Below are 22,318 nucleotides of genomic sequence, written 5' to 3' on the forward strand. Positions count from 1 at the left end.
ATGCAGTCTGTTGAAAAATGCTGATTTGGACTTATAGTGGAAGTCTATGAATTAAGCCCATTGTCTCTTGGAATATGAGTAATTAACATAAATTGCTGTGTGATTATGAAAGGTCTTGACTTTGTACTGATAATAGAATGATACTGTGAAAATGTATATGAAATTCTCCAGAATAACTGTGAATGTATTTACACTTACTGCATTGACTTTCAATAAAGCATTTACTGAAGGGAAGAATCAGATTTAAAGATATTGTTTCCTCTATGAAATAAGTGGTATGTCTGGATGTGAAATGTAATTTCCATAATAATAGATAATTTATTTGCATCAGTAAAATACCGCATATTTGCCTTATTTGGATCAACATGAATTTGAGTTAATGAACAGTACGGGCAACTAATACGCATTGGACTTTACTGTATATTCTTACCTAACATGTGATCTGTTTTAAAATTGTTATTTTTTTATAGCTGGGATGTGTTTATATGCGAATGTATTTCAGCATCTAATCTTACTGGGAATCTCAGGAATGTTGCTGAGAAATGAAATAATGCCGTGTACAAATGTGTAACTATTACTTAATAAGCAATAACTAAGAAAGGTATGGGCTGCTCTGTTTCTTTCCATACAATTACTGCAAAACGTGATTTTTGTATGGAATATGGTTTGCTGCATTGCTGATAGAGCTAATGTGCTTACCTGGAATTCCATGTCACATCAATACCTGCTTTTCTGAAAAAGACATTTGCTGCTTTCCTTGAGAACTAAAGTAAATGTCCTTAGTATAAAAATAACCCCTGGAGCTCCCGAACCTTTCCTAAAACATTAAGTTCTGCTTATACTGATTGTTTTTTCTACAAAGTATAAAAAAAGGTGAAGTTTTAAGTGAAAGATTGAGGTCTTCGTTTTCCAACTGGAACCCAGGCTTGTCTTTGCAAAACCTACTTCAGTGATGGAAGTGGAGCTGTAAAATTCTGAAGGAAGTTTCAGTGTGGTATAGTACCACCTCAACTTCTGTGCAAAGTGTTTAGCATGCGGTCAATGTTGTTAAATTGCACCAGCAGCTAGTTTAGAAATTTTTTTTAGGTAATTTTTTTTCTGTCTTTCTTTTTGTTTTGTGGTGGTATTTTTTTGTTGTTGCTTGTTTGGGTGTTTTTGGGGTTTTTAAAATTTTTTTTTTATCTTAGCCAGCTTCACCTTGGACTTCTTCACATACAAAACTTTAATTTTAAAATTAGGTCATAATGCAACAAACTGCAGTTATGGACCTTATGGAGATCATGATAACAAGTACTGTCAACAGCACTTCCAGGCTCTGTGTTGGAGGAATATACAGACTATATATATGGAATATATATATTGGGTATATATACTAGGGCATGAAGTGCACATTAAGTCCACTCCCATTCCACATAAATTTAGTGGATTTGCAAAGGTGTTTTTCTTTCTCTTATTGCTGTTGCTTTCGAGAAACAGACAATCCTAGTCTTGTAACATGCAGCCTGAACAAATGTATGTTCACTAACTCTCAGACCATGACAGCATGCAGGCATTGCTGTGTATTTTACCAATGTCCAAGCAACTTCACCCATTCCACATCTTCAGAGAGGCAACGACAGTGTCTGGGTGCTGGAACGGGGGAAGGTGTGTGCCAGTCAGCACCCTGGAGAGGGACACAGTACTCAGCACCTTTCTGGCCACAGCTGGGTGTAAGCAGGAAGAGTGGTTGTCCTCTCCAGTTTCTCTCTGCTCCATACAGCCTATGTGAATGAGGGATCTTCATTCACCATGAAGATTTTCGTAGATTAAAGACAACTAGTCTGCCAGATCTATCTATGGCAGAAAGCCACTCTGTGCCTAGAGAGCAACTAGAGACACCTTCAGTCTAGGAAGAGCACCATGGTCCCTCTAAATACCTTCACATTATCCCTCACTCATGCAGGCTTTGCTTCCATGGTAAGCTGCATATGTTGTCAGTGCTGCCCAAGCAAAATGGAGTGGTTCCTGCTCTTTCTGGACCTTGTCATGCTCCAGAGGTCAGAGACCTAGAGTGTTACCTCACTGATTTATCAGCATTTTTCTCTTCCCTTTGTCCTTCAGATTACCTCCCATGTTCTGTACCTACATGGCAGCAGTGTAGATAGTCTTCAAATGGGCAAATGGAATTTTACTGCGTGCAGAGTCTATCTTTTTTTTAGCAATTATAGTCTCAGTTAGATTTGTGTTGGTTGTCATGGTCCATTTGGATTTCTCATATTTACAGTGTGTTCTGTAAATTAAAATTTATTTTATGAGTCCATGGGGAAAGAAAACAAACAGACGTGACGAACAAGGGCCAGTCCACTTTGTACAGAGTAGTCTAACATAGGAATTCACTAATTCATCATTTAAGTAATGAGGTTTTGAACTCAAAAGTTCTCTAATTCAACTTGAAACTTCTAACTTGTGTACCTCTCAGCAAAATAATTACCTGGATGATGGTGGGAGTGTTCATCCTTCCTTTTTCATCATGATGCTGGCATCCCCTGTATCACACTGAGAAGCATGAAAGCCTCAGGAGTTCAGCTGCTGCTGGATCTCCTTCAGAAACTTTTTGGCTAAGCTGATGTGTTTACACCTTAATGCTTGGAAGTTTGGTCTATAGCCTTTCCATGAGCTTCCATTCTGAAGAAACTGCCAGATGATCAATACACCAGGAGGTGCAGGAGACAGTAGGCTGCAGGTGATAATGGCTGCAGAGTGACCTTAAGCCCTTTCAGGCCACCAGGTCCTGCCTGTTTGTTGCCCTTGCTTTGACCTAGCAGCATGGCTTGTAGCGTGCTTCAGGACTTAGCATGAGTTAGTGAAAATATAAGCAGGAGCTGAGTGACCAGTCACAGCAGGCATCATAAAAATGCTAAAAATATTTATTCTTATTTTTAAAAATGCTTGTAATTCAGTCTTGTTGTTGATAACTGAAATGTGTGCATTAGATACTGGTGGGTCAGCTTGAATGATGCAGGATATAGGTGGAAACACTGCCTAGTGCTGAATACCACAGAAAATTTTCAAAGACCAGGCCCTGAAGGTTTATTCAGATGTTCCTAGTCTTCTGTTTGCTGGAGTCTTGAGTACCTTCTTTGCATCTCTGAAGTAGTACTGCAACTACTGCAGTGAACACGATTTCATGTTCAGTTATTTAAATATTTGAGTAACTTCACACCTTTTGTTTTCTTTACAGCTGTTTTTGCGGGAGTCCTACATTGGTAAGGTTAAATTTATTGCTTCAGAGTAATATAGTATTTTAAAATAATAAAAATATAATTTTTAGTTATTTTTAGAGAGGATATTGGGATAATTTATATTTAGAACTTTCCTCTCAAGACTAAATTATCTCTGAGCTGAACAATTCTGTTCTTGTGAAGCTGATGTGAAAGGTTTCTTAAGCCTGTTCAGAGACGAGTGAAGCCTGCTTTTCAGATGAAAAATTTCTGCTTAATCATTAAGTGTCTGCACTTAAATTAAAATACATTACAGTATTATATATAATATATAGCATTATTATATTATTACTAATGCCATAAGAGAATTTAATAAATACTTTGTGTTCCTATTTTTTCAATTTAAAATTATCTGGATAGATGACAATATTGGTATAATATATGAGTAAATTACAATAGCAATTTGTAAGTAAACTTGGGGTATTCATTGAATGTTCTTTGGTGTCTATGACTTAGGACATATTCTAAACCTCTTTATTCCATTTTAATTGTTGTTATTTTTTGGCAGGTGTCACATAACAACTCTTTTTGAAAATGACCGTCATTTTTCTCACCTGTCAACACTAGAAAGAGAAATGGCTTTTCGCACAGAAATGGTTAGATTATGTTTCAGTGTTTGGAAAACTTCTGTCTGTAATCTGGTCATGGGCTTCCCAAAATTTCTTAATACATTCTGCATAAGTATACATATTGATCTCTTTCAACTACTGTGCATTACACTTTTGTGTGCAGAGTATTTGTGTGACTTACAGCTGATCCCTATGGGTGTATCACTTCACAGTTCACTTATAATATAATCTAAAAGTATGATTCTGGAGGACCCAAAATAGAAAAACTGCAAGTACCTTATACCTTGCTTCAGTTATAGTCTTGTCATGCGGCGGCCTTTTCTTAATATTTTTTCAATTAATAAATGTTGGCATATATATATGTGTGTGTGTGTGTGTGTACACACACACACAGCTTTTGTCTGCTTTTATTTTGAGATTTGTGAAATACTATGCTAATGTGTAGTTACCAGCCCAAATGAGAGATTTCGAGGTATGCTATGAAACAAAGTGGAAAGAAACCCACATTGCTTGTTGCGGTGGCAGTAATAGAAGAGATTTGAAAAACTGGATAATCATCTTCAATAAGCCTGTCCTGTTTGTTGCATTACGAAATTTGTTTTAAAATGAAGCTTGCATACAGGGGTTCCTGAAGCAGAAGTGATGTCTTTAATTGTAAATAATAAATCTGTTCTCCTGTAGGGTCTTTATTATTCCTACTTCAAGATCATTATTGAGGCACCATCGTTTTGGAATGGAGTATGCGCAATTATGAATGACAGACTAACTGAATATCCTTTAGTGATTAACACCTTAAAAAGGTTCAATCTTTACCCAGAGGTGAGCTATGTTTTAAATATAATACCTTCTGCAAATCTTTTGTTGTTTAAGCTTTGACTACAAATTTGTAAGAAATGTTACTCTGGAAACTATGATTGTAAAGATACAGTGACTAATGAAGTGTTGCTTAAATACTGTACTTCAGTTCCAGATTTCAAATGAGAAAGTTACTTCATACATTGTGATCAATTTCCAAACTTCAAGTATTTTCAATCAAATGTGAAAGCTGTCTAGATCTTAGTATTTTGTGCCCTAAAGTTGCAGACCAGTTCTATACTTCTTGCCTTCTTTTGTTCTTTTCCCTGAAAGCAGGTAGGTTGCTGACATGATGTACTTCAGGAAATAAGACATGTGAATTATCAGTAGTATGTGACAATAATGACTGTAGTGATACAGGTTGCAAGAGGTTATTTTGTTTTCAGTGGTGTGTAGGACATACAAAACTGACAGAATTAAACACTTCAGAGTTCATGGTGGCTGTGAAATCCACGAGTGCTAAGTTTACTTCGATGTTGCAGAGGAAATTCCTCTGTGGAAGACTGACTGCTGTTGTTTTGAACATACTTAGTGTTAAACTTGTTACCTGGTTAGCTCACATTTCTACTCTGCTTTTTTGTCAGTAAAAAGAACATGTGTTTTAAGTATAGAAATGTTGAGGTTTCTGTCTCTTAAGGTTTTGCCAGTGTGTCTCAAACATTTTGCAAAGGGAAGATTCCTTTGGTTAAGGTACATTTCTGTTATTTCATGTGTCAGCAGCAGCTTATTTTTATGAGAACCAGCTAATAATGGATGTGATTGTTGGGTACTAGCTTTTATACTCATTCTCCTGCTCTGTTCGAGCAGAGCTGTTTCCAGGAACTGTATGTGTACGAGTTCTTGGTGTGCATGTATTTGTACAAGTTGCACATAGTGGTTTCATTTGCTTCTTAAGTCCTTGCTCTAGAACTAAATGCTGTATAGATGAGCACTTTTTGTTGCCCTCTCACATGTTTAGGGTTTGCTTGGAATTTTTTTTTAACTCCGAAGGGATTGCAATTCAGTTCTAGAAATGCCACATTATGAACATAATTTGAATACTAAAGAGTTGTTTCCTTTAGCTGACAAAGATTTATTGACTTCAGCTAGAGTCTGACTTTCAAATATCAGAGATAACTGGTCAAATGAACTTAAAGACTCATCAGTATCATCCTGAAAGGTGACTTAAGTAAATTAGATAATGAAATCAAAACAAGAGCAATCAGGTATACTGGCTGACATTCTGTAAGAGCACTAGGTTGATTACAGTGCAAAATGTGTAGGCTTGTCTGTTCATTCAGAGTTTTCTAGGATTATATTGACTCTCAGAACTTGGTGATAAGGTATGAATTCATTCATCTCTTCTGTGCCTGTGTGGGCATGCAAAGCAGACAAATAGTCTTCTCTGCTCCTTTTAGTCATTTACTGTTCAATGTCTAGCGTTCCTAGATAAATAGTTCTTTGGAGGTTTTTTTAAGTATTTCTTGAATACTTCTGTTTCCACATAACTGTATTTATAAAACCGTCAGTAGGTGCAACTTGACATTTGAAATATGTTGTCTGAATTTATAGAATTTTCTTTTGATTATAATAGGGCTGGGTGGTGAGAAGATGCTTGTGGATTTATTTCTTGGCAGTAAAATGTTTCCTTTTGATGCTCAGTATCCAGCCATGCTTCCTGAAAGTGTTTCATTTCCTGTTTGATATTTTGGGATCTTTCCAGCTGTTTCAGCCCATTAGTAGCACTAAGGCTGAATTTTAATAAAATGTTTGTTTGTTTAGTAGATTTTAAAATTAATTTCATCAAAACCAGTCTGGAAATCCCATTGCTAAACAGGATGTTTAATTAAGAAAAATAAAACAATTCCCTTGCATGTACAGCCAGTACTAGCCTTGAAAACTTCAAAAAAAGGAAAAAAAAAGTAAAATAAGTCTGTAGCAATCAATGCATCATTTATGTAAATTATACACATAAGCAGTAAAAAAATCTATCGAAAGCAACAAGGTAGTCCTTGTAGCTGTACAATGTTATGATCCCAATAAAGTTGATTTTCCAAGTATTTGCTCCATAAGTCAGGTTGTTCTAGTAAATGTGGTGTTTTCATTTCTGATGCAGAATGGCAGAGACACAATGTGTTCGTTTCTGTGGTGGAGAGATAAGGTGTAAAGTTTGCTCTCTGGATGTTTGTTGTTATGGAACAGTTTATATTTCTGTGTGTGGTGGTGATAATGAAAATGTGAGGTGAAATGAGGAGTGTTGCAAAGATCCACGTAGTTGGCTTTAAAGTGCACACTCGAATGCAGCTAGTAAAAGGGCTTGACTTTTCTACATGTTCTTTTATAGCAAAGGACTGTCCTTCTCCGCAGAGACCTCCTGGGTCTGAAAGCTAGGCTTTTGTTCTCCTGGTTCTGCATTTACTGCCTTATCTAATACGGAACAGTAGAATTTCCAGAAACATCACTGTGCTCCAACTGACCTAGCAATTTTGCACCACTTACTGATTTGCTTCCATTTTTATGCCCATGTTAACTGTGTCACGTAAAGTAGCTTTTGACAAAAAAATGGGGTTTTTTGCTTCAATTGCCTAACCTGATACCTTTTTAGGGAGTATTCACTTGTAAAATTTGCAGCAGACACAGGCACTTGTGGCATAAAAAGGTTAAGTTGATAAACTAATTATTGGATTTTTTTTTTGGTACAACGTTGGTTCGGCAAGAATGCTTTATGTGCTTGGGTAATGTCACCTTCGGGGCTGGTGATGCAAATTTGCTATACAGATGTCCCTAACAAAGCACATTCAGGTGATAAGAGGAAAGATGCTGATTTGGTTCTCCCGGCCTATTGATATCTGTCTGGAGATGGGGCAGGTGTCTGCTTCATATATGCGCACGTGCACTGCCAGAAGCGCCTGGGCACAGATGTTCAGAACGCTTCCAGGAATTCAGGATACTGTACTTTGTAAAGCACAATGTTGAGGCACGGAGTCTTAGTCTAGAAAGATGTAGTCATATTTTAAATATATAGGATTTACATTGGGAGGGTGTGAAGGCCCCAGATGAAGCCATGATGATTGAAGCCTTGGTGTTAACAATTAATGAATTTTAGAATCGCAGAACAGTTGAGGTTGGAAGGGCTGTCTGAAGGTCATCTAGTCTGAACGCTGCTCGAACCAGGGTGAAGTAGAGCAGGTCACTCAGGGTCATCTCCAGTTCCGTTTTGAATATACTCCACCTCTGGGCAGCTTGTTCCAGTGTTTGACAGCTCCCAAATTAAGAAAGTTTTTTTCCTGTGTATAAATGGAATTTCCTGTGTTTGAATTTGTGCTAATTGTCTCTTCTCTTGTCAACCTAAAAGAGTCTATCTGAGTCATTTTTATTCTATGTTCTGCTTGTCTTGGCCAGCCCAGAACTGGATTCAGCACTGCAGATACAGTCTTAGCAGTGCTGAGTAGAGGGGAAGAGTTGCCTCTCTTGTCCTGGTGACATACAGCTGATGATATATTTGGCTTTTTTAGCGTCAAGGGCTTGTTGCTGGCTCTAGTACAAATTGTCCACCAGGACTCACAGATCCTTTTCTGCAAAACTGCTTTCTAGGTGGTCAGCTTCCAACTGTACTGGTGCACGGTGGTGTTTGTCCCCAGTGTAGGACTTTGCATTTCCCTGTTGGGAAGATTCTTGTTGGCCCATTTCTCCTGCCTTTTGAGGTCCCTCCAAGTGGCACCACAAGGATCAGTCACTCCTTCCCGTATTTATCCTGAAGACTTGCTGAAGATGTTCCCTTGTGCCATCATCTAGTCTTAAGAAGTAGAACAGATTGGCACCAGATTAAAAAAATATCCGCAGCTATCTCCTTATCTATCAAGACAGTCATCTCAGAAGGTTATAAAGCTGGGCAGCTGTGATTCCACCTTTGTAAATCCATGCTGATTGCTTCAAATCACTTTTTTGTCCTTTGTATGTTTGGAAGTGGCTTCCAGGAGGATTTACTCCATCACATTCTCAAACGCATTGTCTGTTTTTCCTTCTTGCCCTTCTTCAAGATAGGAGTGACATAAGAGTTTTATTAATTGTATGGGGAACGAAAAGAAAGAATCATCTTTCTTATATATGTTTTCTGTGACACAGGGCAGAGACAGCTAATACTGCAGTGGTGAAACATATTGTCATTCTGGGAACCCCTGGGTTATAACTTTCAAAGCAGTTCAACTGGAATGGCCACATTACTCATTTATGAACTCTATAAAGTCAGTTATATCCTGACAGAATAGCTTGGTAATGTTATTAACTAATGACTTTGCTGTGAGATGAGTTGTCATTTTTTCTGTGTGTAAAGTACTGATGTTTTCTGTGTCAGGTGTTGAGATTTAATTGAGCTGTTGTTACAAGAACATGACAGCCTTTGCATGGAAAATGGAAATGCTCTTGTACATTGCATCTGTAAGCCCTTTGTAATGCATGCTTAAAATTAACCTATCAAAATTTAACAGAGTAAAAATCCTAAAGATTAGGTCCTCTAATATTCTTGCCAGGTGCAAAAAAATTAATTGACTTTAATGGCTTCAATTTGGTCAACTGTCCTCTGTCAACAACATCTATGATTTTAATATCTGACAAACAAAAATACTCAAATAAGGAACCTTCCAGATGATGAAATACGTAGGGGTTTTTTTCTGAGTATTGCAGCTTGATGCATGAAATTATTTCTGTTAAAAAGCATCTAAATATCAATAGGAATAATTTTAGTCTATTAATGAATACTTGGTCTGTTAGATGCCTTTAGGAAATTATGGTCAAAAGTGCTAAATTGCTGAGATAAATTCTGAGTTTGAAAATAATCCTGGATGAGGGCGAGTTGTCATGAGAGGTTACTCTGGGCAGAAACTTCAAATCCTGTTTTCTTCCTAGGTGGTCCTCGCCAGCTGGTACCGCATGTACACCACCATTATGGATTTCCTTGGTGTACCAACAAAGACATGTTGGACTGTAAATAGAGGAAAAGGGCTTAGTCCTGTTGAAAGCTGTGAAGGTAAATTCTGTTTTATCATGGTTTGTCCTTGGAAGCATACAATTGTGGCTTTATGTATTTCAGAAATAATAAATACTCCTGTGTTACCAAGGGTGAAAATGTGGGTTTTGCTTATTAGATAACTCCTCCTGCCTAGATTGAATTCCTATCCTGGACTTTGAAACTTCACAGTTATGATCTGAGCCTTCATAATGTTGGATTGTTACAAAGAATAAGATGTCATAAGTGTAATTGGAAGCCTACTGTACATGTATTAATTTGTGTAACTTCCGAAGGATCCCAAATACATTCCGAGTTCCTACATTTCAAGATTTCCCCCCTCCGTTTTTGAAATTTTTTAGAGAAATCTTACTTAGTGATTCTGCTGAGAAGAATGTACATGTATTAATTTGTGTAACTTCCGAAGGATCCCAAATACATTCCGAGTTCCTACATTTCAAGATTTCCCCCCTCCGTTTTTGAGATTTTTTAGAGAAATCTTACTTAGTGATTCTGCTGAGAAGAATCATCTTCTCATGACCTACTATTAAGCATAAGAATTTCAACCTTATACTTTGATTTTGACACCAAAGCAAGGACACTGCTACTTTTTTGTTTTTCGGGTTTTGGGGTTTTTTTTCCACATTTGAAATATTGGCTTGTCAAGTAAGTATTAAACAATAGAAGTGTCTTACCAAGAAGTGCTTTCAAGGTGTTCTACAGTCAGTTCAAGCTGAATAATAGTTTGTGAAGTTGTTTTATTTTATCATTTAGAATGCCTTTGTGTGATGACAGGTTAGTGTTTTTCCTTTGCACAAAGGCTGTAAGAACTTCAGAGCTTGAATGGTTCACTTTCTCTAATTTTGTAAGAAACAATAGACAGTGTACAACCTTTCATTCCTGTTTTTCATAAAAACAAAACCAACAGAACCACCAACTATTGAGACTGCTGTGTTTGGTGAGCATATCATCATCTTACTTTAGAAAACTGTCTTGCTTTATTTTCAGCAATGGGGAATAATCAGTTCTGCATATGAAACTATGAAGTTTTGCTGCCATTCACTTTAATGAATAAGGCATTTTATGCTGTATTGCTGAAATTATTAGAGCCAGGAGGATTTAAAGAAATGGTAAAGAGAATAACAGCAGAAGAGCGAGCGCAGAAGTGTCTGTTAATGAATAAATTGGAAGACGTGCATTACTGAAAAATATCTTGGCTTATAATGAAACAAAGGAAGCAAAGAGCATTGTGTGTGATACGTTTAAAGGTGGATTTACTCCTGCAAGAGATGGGAAGTGAAAGTCTAGGATTAACAAACCTGTTCTAAAAAGCTCTATGAAGTCAAAACATAGTCTAGAGAATATTCTTAGTAGTACTTCTGCCTTCTAAACCTCACAGGTTTTTCTCTGCAGTTAATGCATCCCTCTTGGCTTATTCTGTCACTGACTGCCCCAGTGCTATGTCTACCCCTGCTCCTCCTGGTTTTTTCCAAAGCTGTGGTCTTCTGACTGAATCTTCGCAATAGTCTTAATGACATTTACTTTGTTTTTTTAATTGTCTCTTTCTGTAGATAAATTGAGATATTATACTGATAGTGTATATATAATATAGATATATTAAGATAGTATACTGATTGCATGGTGCTTTATAACCAATATGGCCTTTCTTCTATATTTGACAATATATATTAACTGGTTTTTGTTAGGGTTGGGAGACCCTGCTTCCTTTTATGTTGCTGTGATTTTTCTATTGAATGGATTCATGATGTCACTGTTCTTCATATACGGTACATACCTCAGGTAAGGCAGTTGAGACTGAGCTTTTTAGTTGGTACTAGCTGTCAGTTTTTAGACAAAATTTGAAAAAGTGAATGTAAAAATATTTTTATGGGACATTGATTATCTGTTTGTACAGCAGTAGTGCTTTTTTTTTACATATATGTTGTCACTAAAAATTACTGAAATAGAGAAGCTTTTTGCCTCAAATAAATTATGATGCTGGAAAAAAATTGTGGAAAATTTCAGTGAGGTGGTATCTCATTGATACCACCAGGTTGTGGATAAAACTAGATGCTGTATGTGTTTTAAACAGCTTTTGACATATTTCTGCTCTTAAAATTATCACTGTAACTCATTTTTAAACACAAGTTGAATGACAGTGTACTTTTAACCAAGATTGGGGTTTTCCCAGTGCTTTGCCTCAAGTCGTATTTGCATGTATTTCCATTTTAACTTAACTGAGAAGGCAACATATTTTTTGACATAATGCATTCTTTTGGACAAATTGTATGCACTTCCCTTTTTCTATAAATTTGTGTTTTCAGCATCTGTCCTTACATTTCAGGAACTGTAATACATTTTCATACAAAAATAGATACTACATTCAGCAGAAAAACAGAAGTGGAAATACGTTTTCTGTTTACGTCTGTTTTCATGTGTTGGTTTTGCCAAAAAGTCAAAGGCAGCAATATTTTCCTCTGAGAGATGTGCTTGGTTTTCCCCCCCTCATTCATTTTCTGGCTTCATTGTCATGGGTTTTTTTCTTTCTTTCTGTCTCTGAAGCATGTGCTGCTAGTTCAAATGAGGAATAGCCCAGGGCAGATACTGTCAGTAGAAAGAGGAAGTTGCCTAGTGCATGTTTTGAGGAAATAGGTAAACTTTGAATATTTGTGTCATTAACTTGTAGTATTTCTCTTAAGGGAGTTATACAGAAATTCACATTTTATATATGAATGTCATTGGAAAAATCACTGAGCTCTTTATTTCCCAGTACTTTCTTTAGAAAGCACAGACCTTGAGTTTTGTTTCTGGTTTGGCATGGTTTTTTGCGAATTTTTGTTTTGTTCCTAGGGATAACATTTTTAATGTTAAGCACATTCTTTTTCTCATTTTTCATATTAGTGTTGAAGCTTTTGGAATTCATAGGATGTAAGGTTGAGTTTTACGTGCAAGAGTGCACAATTCCTGGAGATTGTTTTACCACTCAGTTGGTATCTTTAATCCTCAAATTTTGTACCCAGAACCTACTGGTTCTGTTTGACTTGTATATTAGTGATGAGTGAAGGATCTGAGGGGATTTGAAGGGGGTTTTTTTGGTTGACTTTTTTTTTGTGTGTGGTTGATTTTTTTTTTTTTGGTTGGTTGGTTTGTTTTTGGTTTTTTTTAAGAATCTTAACAACTGGCTGCTGCTTTTGTTTAGTAGCAAAAATGGCATAATCTGTCATTCAGAGTAGTAGTGAACTTGAGGGCACAAAAATGTTCTTTGCTTTGTATCATATAACTTGAGTAATTACAAATCTGTTCAAACAAATGTATTGCTCTTTTGAAATGGAATAAATCTAAGTAATATCTTTGGGTTTAGTTTTGCTGTTTATTCAATTGGTGAATTTGATCGGTTTGGAAATGGAAAAAATCCTTAAGTCAAGGGCTTAAAAAGCTTCCTCATGTTAACATCACAGTATTTCACATAAAAATTAAATTGCATCTTGCATTCACCATATAATGAGTTAATTTTAAAGTGTGTTTTTTTGAATGTGCTTGATTTGATTACCCAAAATTAATCTTTAGATTGAGACCAAAATTTTCTGTTAGGGTGACTGAGCATGCAGATTCTGAAATTTACTGCTCTACATCTTAAGGAAGAAGTACTGCATTTATATCACCTGGTTTTTAAAAGCACCAGATGTAATGATCTAAACCAAAATTTATGAGCAGTGGAATAACTGTTTTCCAAGTTATTAACATTAAAATTGGTGTTCTGCAGAAAAGAGTTGATGTATGAAGAACTGGTTTGCTCTGAAATAAACACTGTCTGACTAACTAGTATTTTAATATTGTATGTACTCAGTTGATTGCCTTCCTTTGGTACTTGAAAGCATTCTTCCCTTCCCCCCAATAAACTTAGCTGTACACAAGTGCTGCTTCACATTTTTTAAGCAACATTGACCATTATAAGATTCTGTTGTACCTATTTTTCCTCTTCTTTTCACAGTGGGAGTCGTCTAGGAGGCCTTGTTACTGTGTTGTGTTTCTTTTTCAATCATGGAGAGGTAGGTCTCCCTCCCCCACCACCCCTTTTTTTAAAATTATTGTTGAAGTTTAAGCTAATTCTTATTTCATTAAATGTAGTGATGTTGCATATTTATTTGAGATTGAATTTAAATAACTTAAATTCAAATAAAATTAATGAATAAGACACAATTGAAAGCTAAATAGACTATGACTGGAAAATGCATAGCACAGTCTTTTGTCAGTTCAGTGCTTAAAATAAAAAATCAGCAGGTAATATATTGTAAATTGGTCCTGAGATTGAAACTTAGTAGCACAACGCCTTCAAGTTTCAAAACATCAGAATACTCTATTTTCATGCCCATTCCACACATAACTGGGCTTCATGTACCATATGGGTAAGCTTCAGAAGGTTCTTTAAATTGCTATATATTTTACTGGAAATTCATCAATACAAAGAAAAGTGCAAAGAAACCTCTGTGTTACTGATGTACTGTACCCAGGATACACAGAATTTAGAAATAGTGTATGTATATAAAGGTTTCCAGTGCTAAACTTAAGTCAGCTGCATTGCAGGAAAAAAAAAAAAAGGAACTGTCATTTAGAATATCTCTCCTGGTTTTCCCAGTTAATGCTGTTCATGTCATTGTTTCGTATTTTGGAAGAAAATTCATAGCTTTTATTCTGATTCCCTTGTGCAGTTTTGGTGGGTTTTTTGAATTTTTTTCTTAGTGTTCATTTTACGAATGGAAATTTTTAAAGGTCTTCTAAATGGAAATTAATTACGTATAATTTAGTTTGGGGTTGAATTTATGTTTTGTTTTCCTATTTTACTGAGCTGAACTTGATAGAGAACGCTGAGTAGTAAGAACATTAAGTTGTACGTAACAGAATTAAAGATGCTTCCATTCACAGTAAGCTTTGACAGTTTTCTTATAAGACAAAAATCTGTGTGATGGAATAGCTATTTTATTTTCAAGTTTCATTTCAAATGTTTTTCTTTAAATATTCCCCATGGATGCATGGAGGATGTTTAAAGAATTTAAGCATTCAAGAATTTAAGTATTTTAAAGCATTGTCACCCATGGATGTTGAACTGCCTGGTTGAGACTAGGTAACCATTAGAGTTGCTAAATTTCTTTTGTGTTCTGCAAGTGTAAACACAACATTTTATGTGGATTTCTATTCTTAACGGCATCCTGAAGTGAAATGATGTTTTATCCTTTGCTAGGGAATACTGATAGAATAGGCACTGTTTTGCTGGGTCTGTGAAGGTGGCAAGTGTAACTTCAGAAGGAAACATGTTGAAAACTCCCAGGTAGTGGGAGCAATGATGAGAATGAACATTTATTTCACTGTGGTACAAGCAGTTCTATCCATAGGAGACTGTAGGAGAGCTTCTCTCTCTCTGTGAATGACTTGACTTAGGGAAAAAGCACAGATAATGTATTTTGGAGAATGGTATGAAATCAGATCTGCATAGCTCTACACAGATGAAGTCTGGGTTTAGGTAGAGCTGAAGTAAGGCAACCCTGACTCAGGCTCAGCTGTATGGATTTCTGGAGAACAGTAGGAATTACTTGCAGAGGTGCAGCGTTGGGTCCCAGCTGGCACTTTGTGTTTGGACTGTAGCTGCATGAAATAACTCAGACTCACTTGATATGGTTGTGTATATAGTTATGGTAGTACATGTAGTTCCAGGCACAGGGGTGGTCTCTCCTCAGCAGGTGCTCTGTTGAATCCCATGCTGTGGGTGTGCCCGTGTGCAAGAAATACCCAGCTCTTCGATACGCCTCTGATTATGTGCAGATCATCTCGTGTGGGTCGGCAGTGCGTGCAGTCGAGCTAGACCAGCTGCTAAAAATTTCCTTTCCTATTTGGGAAGGCTAGGACTGAGCTACACGAGTAATCCTGATCTGCAAATCTTGGTATCTCAGCTCTAATGCTGTGTAAAAGTGGTTTGTAAAATGCTCTCTGGCTTTGAGCTAGTGACCCTAAAGCTGTATGTTTTTATTTGTGCTGTGCTTGTGCTACTGTGTTTTAATGACTTCAAACTTAGAAAAATCTGATCTATTTCTACCTGCAGCAAAGTGAGTTTACAGCCTTGATAAATCATCCACAGATGATTGAGTTTAGCATTACATTCCAAATATAGAAAAGTAGCATAGCCCACGTTAGTCAATCCGCTTTTAAGGTAATGCTTCCTTTTTATGGTTGTAAATGCTTGTCATTTTTTTCCTGTCTTATCTCCTCCAGTGTCATAAGATTTGGTAAATCAAATGTTGCTGTAGTCTTGAAAAATATTCAAAATGACTACACTGCTTTAGAATAATCATGATTATATTTATTGCTTATTAAAAAAAAATTAACTCATCACATCTGTGCAGTCAGCTGAGGACAGCACATTAGTACATATATTTATGAAAGGTTTATTTTAATGATAATTGGTGGAGCTTCTAGAGAGAGTGCCTCTAGACATCAGGGACTGTGATTAATGTGATGGGTTTCTGTACTTTGCTTTTATTTTACACTATTAATTTAACATGTTTGGGAAAGAACAAGACAATAAGCAAGGAATTATATAATGTTGATTATAGTGACTTCCTTGGTAAAACAATGTTTTGAAAAATGGTTTAAAGATTCTAGGAAGCAAAGAAGAAGGAGCATCCTGGCAACAGTATCCTACAAGCTTTTCGTCGATTCGTTACAGTCCATGCTAAGATGAATTGCATTTTTCTCCTGTAGTCATAAAGAACCTGCTTCTAATTTTTAAAGCAAATCTATGGATAGCCACTTTGAACCCATTTTTTTTATGTCAAAGTAGTCCTATAAAGTTGTATTTGTTCTTCTTTATGGTCAGTGCAAGCACTTTTTATAAAGAGCTGGATATAAACATTGGGGACAACAGTTGTACCTGAGCCATCTGCTATGAGGCCCTTTATTTATTTGTCAGGAACCCCATTCATTAAGGAATTAATGAAAAAACCTGTTCAGTTGACTTCACTGTATTACACTTTGCTTTATCAGGGTTAAAGAGTGGAACACATAAGTTATGTATAAGTAGTATAGGGTCTGTGTGAACTTAATTTCATGAGTTTAGTGTACTGGCCTGTTTTGGAGGGCAGCTTCAGATTTTATACTTAACATGCTGTTGCTAATAGAAATGTGAAGTGTTTATAACATAGAGAGCTCTAGCATAATGAGGAGTATATTGGTTTATCCTTCAGATTATTTCCCCGCTCACTGTCTCCAAGTGTGGCAAGGCACTGCCTGAATTTAAGAGTGATTTACCTGGAAGAGTTGATAATTTCAGCAGAACCAGGGACAAGCAGCTGTTGTCCGGCTTTTTTCCTGGATGTTGTCTAGCTGCCACATTTCATTTTGGAAAAGCAGTGATCTATTTTAATTAAACAGTGCATATTAGGCCTCAAGTATGGAAGCCATTTGCTTTTCCTTCCTCTTTTCCGTTTCCTGGCTTGGATTTTTACCTTTCTGACTAAAACCTTGTGTAGCTTGGTTTTTGCTTTATTGGAGTATCTGTAGTCATTCATTTTAAAATACAAATGCATGGCTTTATGGAAATTTATCAGTGAATGTTGCCATCTAACCCAGTTCTTATTTTTAGTGCACTCGTGTTATGTGGACTCCACCTCTTCGTGAAAGTTTCTCGTACCCATTCCTTGTGATGCAGATGTTGCTTTTGACCTATATTCTCAGGTACCTCTCAGTTTATACTTGGGTCTTTACAATGCTTAAAAAAAGTTGAATGTCACAGGACACTTATTTAAGTGTCTTTATTTAAATATTTATTTTAATGTCTCCGTGTGCTGTAACAATGGTATCATTGACAGAGAAACTTTCCTGTGGCTGTTACATTGCAGACGCTGCACCAGTAGAACTGCAGTCATATTACTCACTTAATAAAAGGAAAAACTTTGCAACTTGAAGACACGATTAACATAAAAATCAGAATTATTGTTGGCAAATATGTATCTAAAGTAAAAATCAGAATTTTTGGTTGATGTCCCTTCCTTCCCATGAGAAACAAGCTGATACTTCATCAATTGGTTTTGTCGCTCTTGGAGAGTGGTATGTTGGCTGCACGTAGAGTAAGGCTATGCTTTGCAACAGAGGATGCTATAGGCACCCATAAACTAGTGTGTTCTTGCAGTTTTCTATGACTCATTAACTAGTCTATTTAACTAGTTCAGTGATTTAGAGCAGTCTAATTACATTAATGCAGGGATGCTCTTGAGTTCATTAGCCCTGCTTTTCCATGATTGTTTCTGGCTTGCAACATGATTACGTTACTGTCTTGCCTCTGCCTTGGAAAATAAGCATGACCATTCATACTTTAGGGTTTCTGCACCAACTCCATTGCATCAGATTTACAATGTATTTATGATTTAGCTGAATTTAGTATTTATAACCACAAATTTTCCTTTATTAGGTCATACCAATTTGTAGTTATTGATGTTTTAAGCAAAAATATTTCATGCTTGTCACTAATTCGTGGTTTCTGTATGAGGAAAACATATGTGCTCTCTAGAATTTAGTGAAATTTGAAACGTGATGTGTTTCTGAATTGAACTTGAAGCAACACAGGATTAAATATTTTAAATAGCGCTTATTTCAGGACATGGAGAATAGACTGGGGTTTCAGTTACAGATGAGTTTGTCATTGTCTCCTTCCCTGAAACATCAATCAGGATTGCTAGCAGAAAGTTGCAGAAAGTAAATATGGAAGAAATGTGAGGGAGAGGAGTTAAATCACTTTCAAATGCAGACCATTCTCAAATAGTTGTGATTTCAGCTGAAATGGAAATGGTTGTGACCTGACTGTAGAGTTGTCACAAGAAGGTGAAGCACTTGCAAATGACACACTTTGGCCTGCTCTACTACATACTGCCAGGAGAAGACTTGTTTGGTAATCAGTGACTCATCAAATAGTTAAGAAACATTAAGCATCAGAGCTGTTGTCATGGAAACTCAAGAAAAAAAGGATATTAAATTTACTGGAGCAGTATTATTTGTAGTTGATCAATATTGCTAGTTATTTTCCAAGGTAACTGTTTTTATTGCATTTTCTATTGTGCTTTTCAGTTATATGTAAATACCTGTGTAATTGTACTTACTGATGCCTATTCTGTCTCTTTTTCCCAAGGATTCCGAGTATTAATACAGGAAGCTTGATTGCACTGTGTGTTTCTAATGTCTTTTTCATGCTTCCCTGGCAGTTTGCTCAGTTTGTTCTTCTAACTCAGGTAAGCCTATATTTACCTGTAAATAGCCTCTTTGTCTAATCTGGACAAATGGACTGCTTTGTATAGACAGCCATTGAATTCACAACTATACCAGCGCTTTCCTTTTAGCCAGATTGCACTCTTGCTCTCAGGAAAGATTCTCACCATTTATCACATCACTATTTTTCTAGTCTTGAGTTTAAAAGTTGACCGTTTATACCACTTAGCATTCTGTCTCCAGGATTAAAACAATTTACTTTTCCCATAAAAGCAGCCTTCAGCCTGAGATCAGTATATTAGGACAAGAAAAAACTTTGTGTTTTGGCGTACAAAAATTAAAAAAGGCATTGATCTTGAATCTCTTAAGGCTGTTCTAAAGTTTTAAATGTACCAGTGTTTGCATGGCATGTAGTATCTGGCATGATTTTGCATGATTTCATGTTTAATTTTGATGAGTCTGTGAGTAGTGGTGTAATCTGAGATTTTGGGTAGTTGAGGTAACTTTAGTAACCATTGAAATTAGTGAATGCTAATGGGAACAGTAGGATGCTGTCATACAGCAACTTTCTTAGTGTTTGATTGAAACGAACTGAATTTCAATTGGTTGGTATGTAGCCTGTTGACTGAAATTCATCTGTGTCTCCAGACCTTTTCACTTGTTTGCCTTACTTGAAGCAGATGTTGCTTGGTTTGAATTGATAGCTTTAAACAATCAATATAAGCTGTGCTATGCAAGTTTTCTAACTGCATAAGAGGAAACCAATAAATTCTGTAAAATATTGAAAGAAAATTGTCACTATAACCTGTTCAAGATGCTGAACCTGAAATCTGAAATTATGGGTTCACTTCATAACTTCATTAATTTCCCATGTGACTTGTAACAGGCTGTCTAATCAATAAGTCAACAAGTCTTATTTTCCTCAGCAGCAAATTGTGGATGTTTCCATACTTTGCTGAAAACTTAAAATTAATGAGTAATTCTTTTGTGGTTTTGACTGATACATTTTGGGTTTTTTGGTTTTGGTTGGTTTGGGTTTTTTTGTTTGTTGGGTTTTTTTTTTTTGGTTTGGTTTGGTTTATTTGTTTTGGTTTTTTGTTTGGTTGGTTTGGGATCTTTTGTGTTTGATTTTTTTTTAAATTTTGTTTTAAATTTAAAGGTGGAAGGTAATGTGTTAGTGCTGCATTTTGGTGACTTGCATTTTTATAAAATTGAATACTTATTTCTTAAATATTCAACTATGTTTGATAATTCTTATTCAGAGCACCACAATAGGATTTTTGAAAGAAGTTATTATGAGATGCCTAAGTACTTAGCAAAAAATGGCAATAAAAGTTAATGATTGTTTGAATAATCTCTTTTTTTGCATGAAAGAGTGTACCAGTGCAAAGTGTTTTAACTTCTCTTTCACTTTTGATTTTAGATAGCTTCGTTATTTGCGGTGTGTATTATGGGTTATATTGACTCCAGCAAATTACAGAAGATACTATCTGCTCATATGGTAATGCTTTTTTAAAAAACCTTAAATCCTCTCGGACTAGTCAAAGCATGAAAAGAGACCATTTGCCTGAAGTGTTTTCCTTAGTTGCACAAAGGTTGAAAACATGCAGTAGTAAGGGAGGGAGGGGTCTGGATTGGAACTAAAATTGGGTTTTGAAAACTACTGAGGTCTTGACCATGGAAAGTATGGTTTAACTATTTGGAGAGATATCTAGAAAGGAGGACAAGAAAATAAACTATTAAGCCAAAGACCAATTTTTCTTTTTTTTTTCAAAACTGGGTGAGAAAGCCAAGAAAGAAAGGAGTTGATGATAAGATGTGTGAGTTTCTGCACAATAGCTGATTTTAATTTTTAAAGTTGAGATAATGATCAAGTTTTGCTCTTTGAAGTGAGATTACAGTTTTAAATATAAAGGAAGATGTAGACAAGTTTTTTTAAGAAATGTGATTGTGTTTAAAAATTCTTTTTTTTCGCTAAAATTGTGCTATGCTAACTCAGTGGGTGAAAAGAGAATATTTTCCCAGAAAAGAAACTAAATTATATTTCATATGTTTTAAAACATTTTTTTAAATACTGTAAATGATAAACTAAAGGCAGTAGTAAGTTCTGTGCAACTCATTTCTCATATAAACCAGGGACAAAATAAGCAGATTTGTTCGGTAGATTTTGACAGAAGCAGGATGACATACTTAGGCTTTCTGGCTTATGTCAATAGCTATATCATAATTTTGGTACTGAAGTGCCATAAATAGCCTATTTTCAGATAGATAAACAGTCATGTTATATTACAGAGACAGCTTAGTGAGTCTGGGTAAACTGCCAGTCTGTTTTGTGGTGTTTTCAATTTTTGTCTCCCCCCTACCCTCCTCCTTCTGTGGAAAATGAAAGTCTTAAGTATATGAAGAGGGTAGTAGAAAAGTCTGTAAATTACTATGTTATTTTTCCTTATTCCTGTGTATAAAAGAAGACAGAGCTTGCTTATTGTTTTTTGCCCTCCAAGTTGGAAAATGCAATTCAGATTGCGTTTTGTTAAAAAAGAGAGCCCAGTAGATCAGGATGGTGGATAAAAGTTTCAGTCTTTGACTTTACAACTCACATAATTAGGTGCATATGATCAAATAGTCAGAGTTCTGCTTCCTTGACTTTGATGATGATGGTATTTAAGTGTATGTTTGTCAGTTAGGAGGAAAGAAGACATCAAACATTCTATTCAACATTTTTATGTTTGTCCTGAAATCTAAGAGGTAACAAACAGGATAGAGAACTCATACAGTAATTTGGAAAAAAATTAATATGTTAGAAATAACTTCAGAAATGTAGCTATTGTATCACATAAATTTATCATATGACCAGCATTTGTTCTTAAGTACTTTAAAAAAATAAATTAAAACAATGATCTACACTTGGCTACCTGCTGCCATTAAGTCCTTACGATCAGTGTTTTTAGATCAAATTTGCAAGTGTGAGTATCAGTCTTGCACTTGCCTGTAAAGCAGGTATTTTTAAATTTAAAGCTGTTAACACATTAGGTAATTCTTACCTTTACTATTTTAAATGGAATTATTTTTATTTTCTTTTTTCAGGTATCTCTTCTGGTGTGTTTTATTCTGATGTTCGGTAATTCAATGTTACTGACATCATATTATGCTGCATCTTTAGTAGTTATCTCGGTAAGTTGCTTAAAAAGAATCAAAGGACATGTTAAGACTGCAATGCTGTTATATATGTATTGATGTAAAATACTGCTGCATTACCAGGCAGATGAGAAACCTTTAATGTGAGAAACAGAATTAGACCATCATGATATCCGGAGAAAGGGTAAATACTAATTCAAGAAATCATGAATTTACACCAAAACCTCTTGGTAAGAGAAATTCAGTTAAGACTCAGCTCTTCTGCT

At 35.8% G+C, this 22,318-nt stretch overlaps 1 protein-coding gene across 1 annotated transcript in view; it reads left to right on the plus strand.

Annotated features, from left to right (window-relative positions):
• Positions 1 to 22,318, plus strand: part of DPY19L1 (dpy-19 like C-mannosyltransferase 1) — a 46,017-nt gene that overhangs the window by 3,137 nt on the left and 20,562 nt on the right. Inside the window, exons 3-12 of the mRNA XM_032105226.1 lie at positions 3,221 to 3,245; positions 3,769 to 3,856; positions 4,511 to 4,648; positions 9,569 to 9,689; positions 11,375 to 11,468; positions 13,660 to 13,717; positions 17,302 to 17,393; positions 18,841 to 18,940; positions 20,341 to 20,418; positions 22,002 to 22,088. Coding sequence (XP_031961117.1) covers positions 3,221 to 3,245; positions 3,769 to 3,856; positions 4,511 to 4,648; positions 9,569 to 9,689; positions 11,375 to 11,468; positions 13,660 to 13,717; positions 17,302 to 17,393; positions 18,841 to 18,940; positions 20,341 to 20,418; positions 22,002 to 22,088 — 881 coding nt within the window. The remainder of the gene's footprint in view (positions 1 to 3,220; positions 3,246 to 3,768; positions 3,857 to 4,510; positions 4,649 to 9,568; positions 9,690 to 11,374; positions 11,469 to 13,659; positions 13,718 to 17,301; positions 17,394 to 18,840; positions 18,941 to 20,340; positions 20,419 to 22,001; positions 22,089 to 22,318) is intronic.

Source organism: Corvus moneduloides, chromosome 1 (assembly GCF_009650955.1).
Source record: "Corvus moneduloides isolate bCorMon1 chromosome 1, bCorMon1.pri, whole genome shotgun sequence".
Taxonomy (NCBI): domain Eukaryota; kingdom Metazoa; phylum Chordata; class Aves; order Passeriformes; family Corvidae; genus Corvus; species Corvus moneduloides.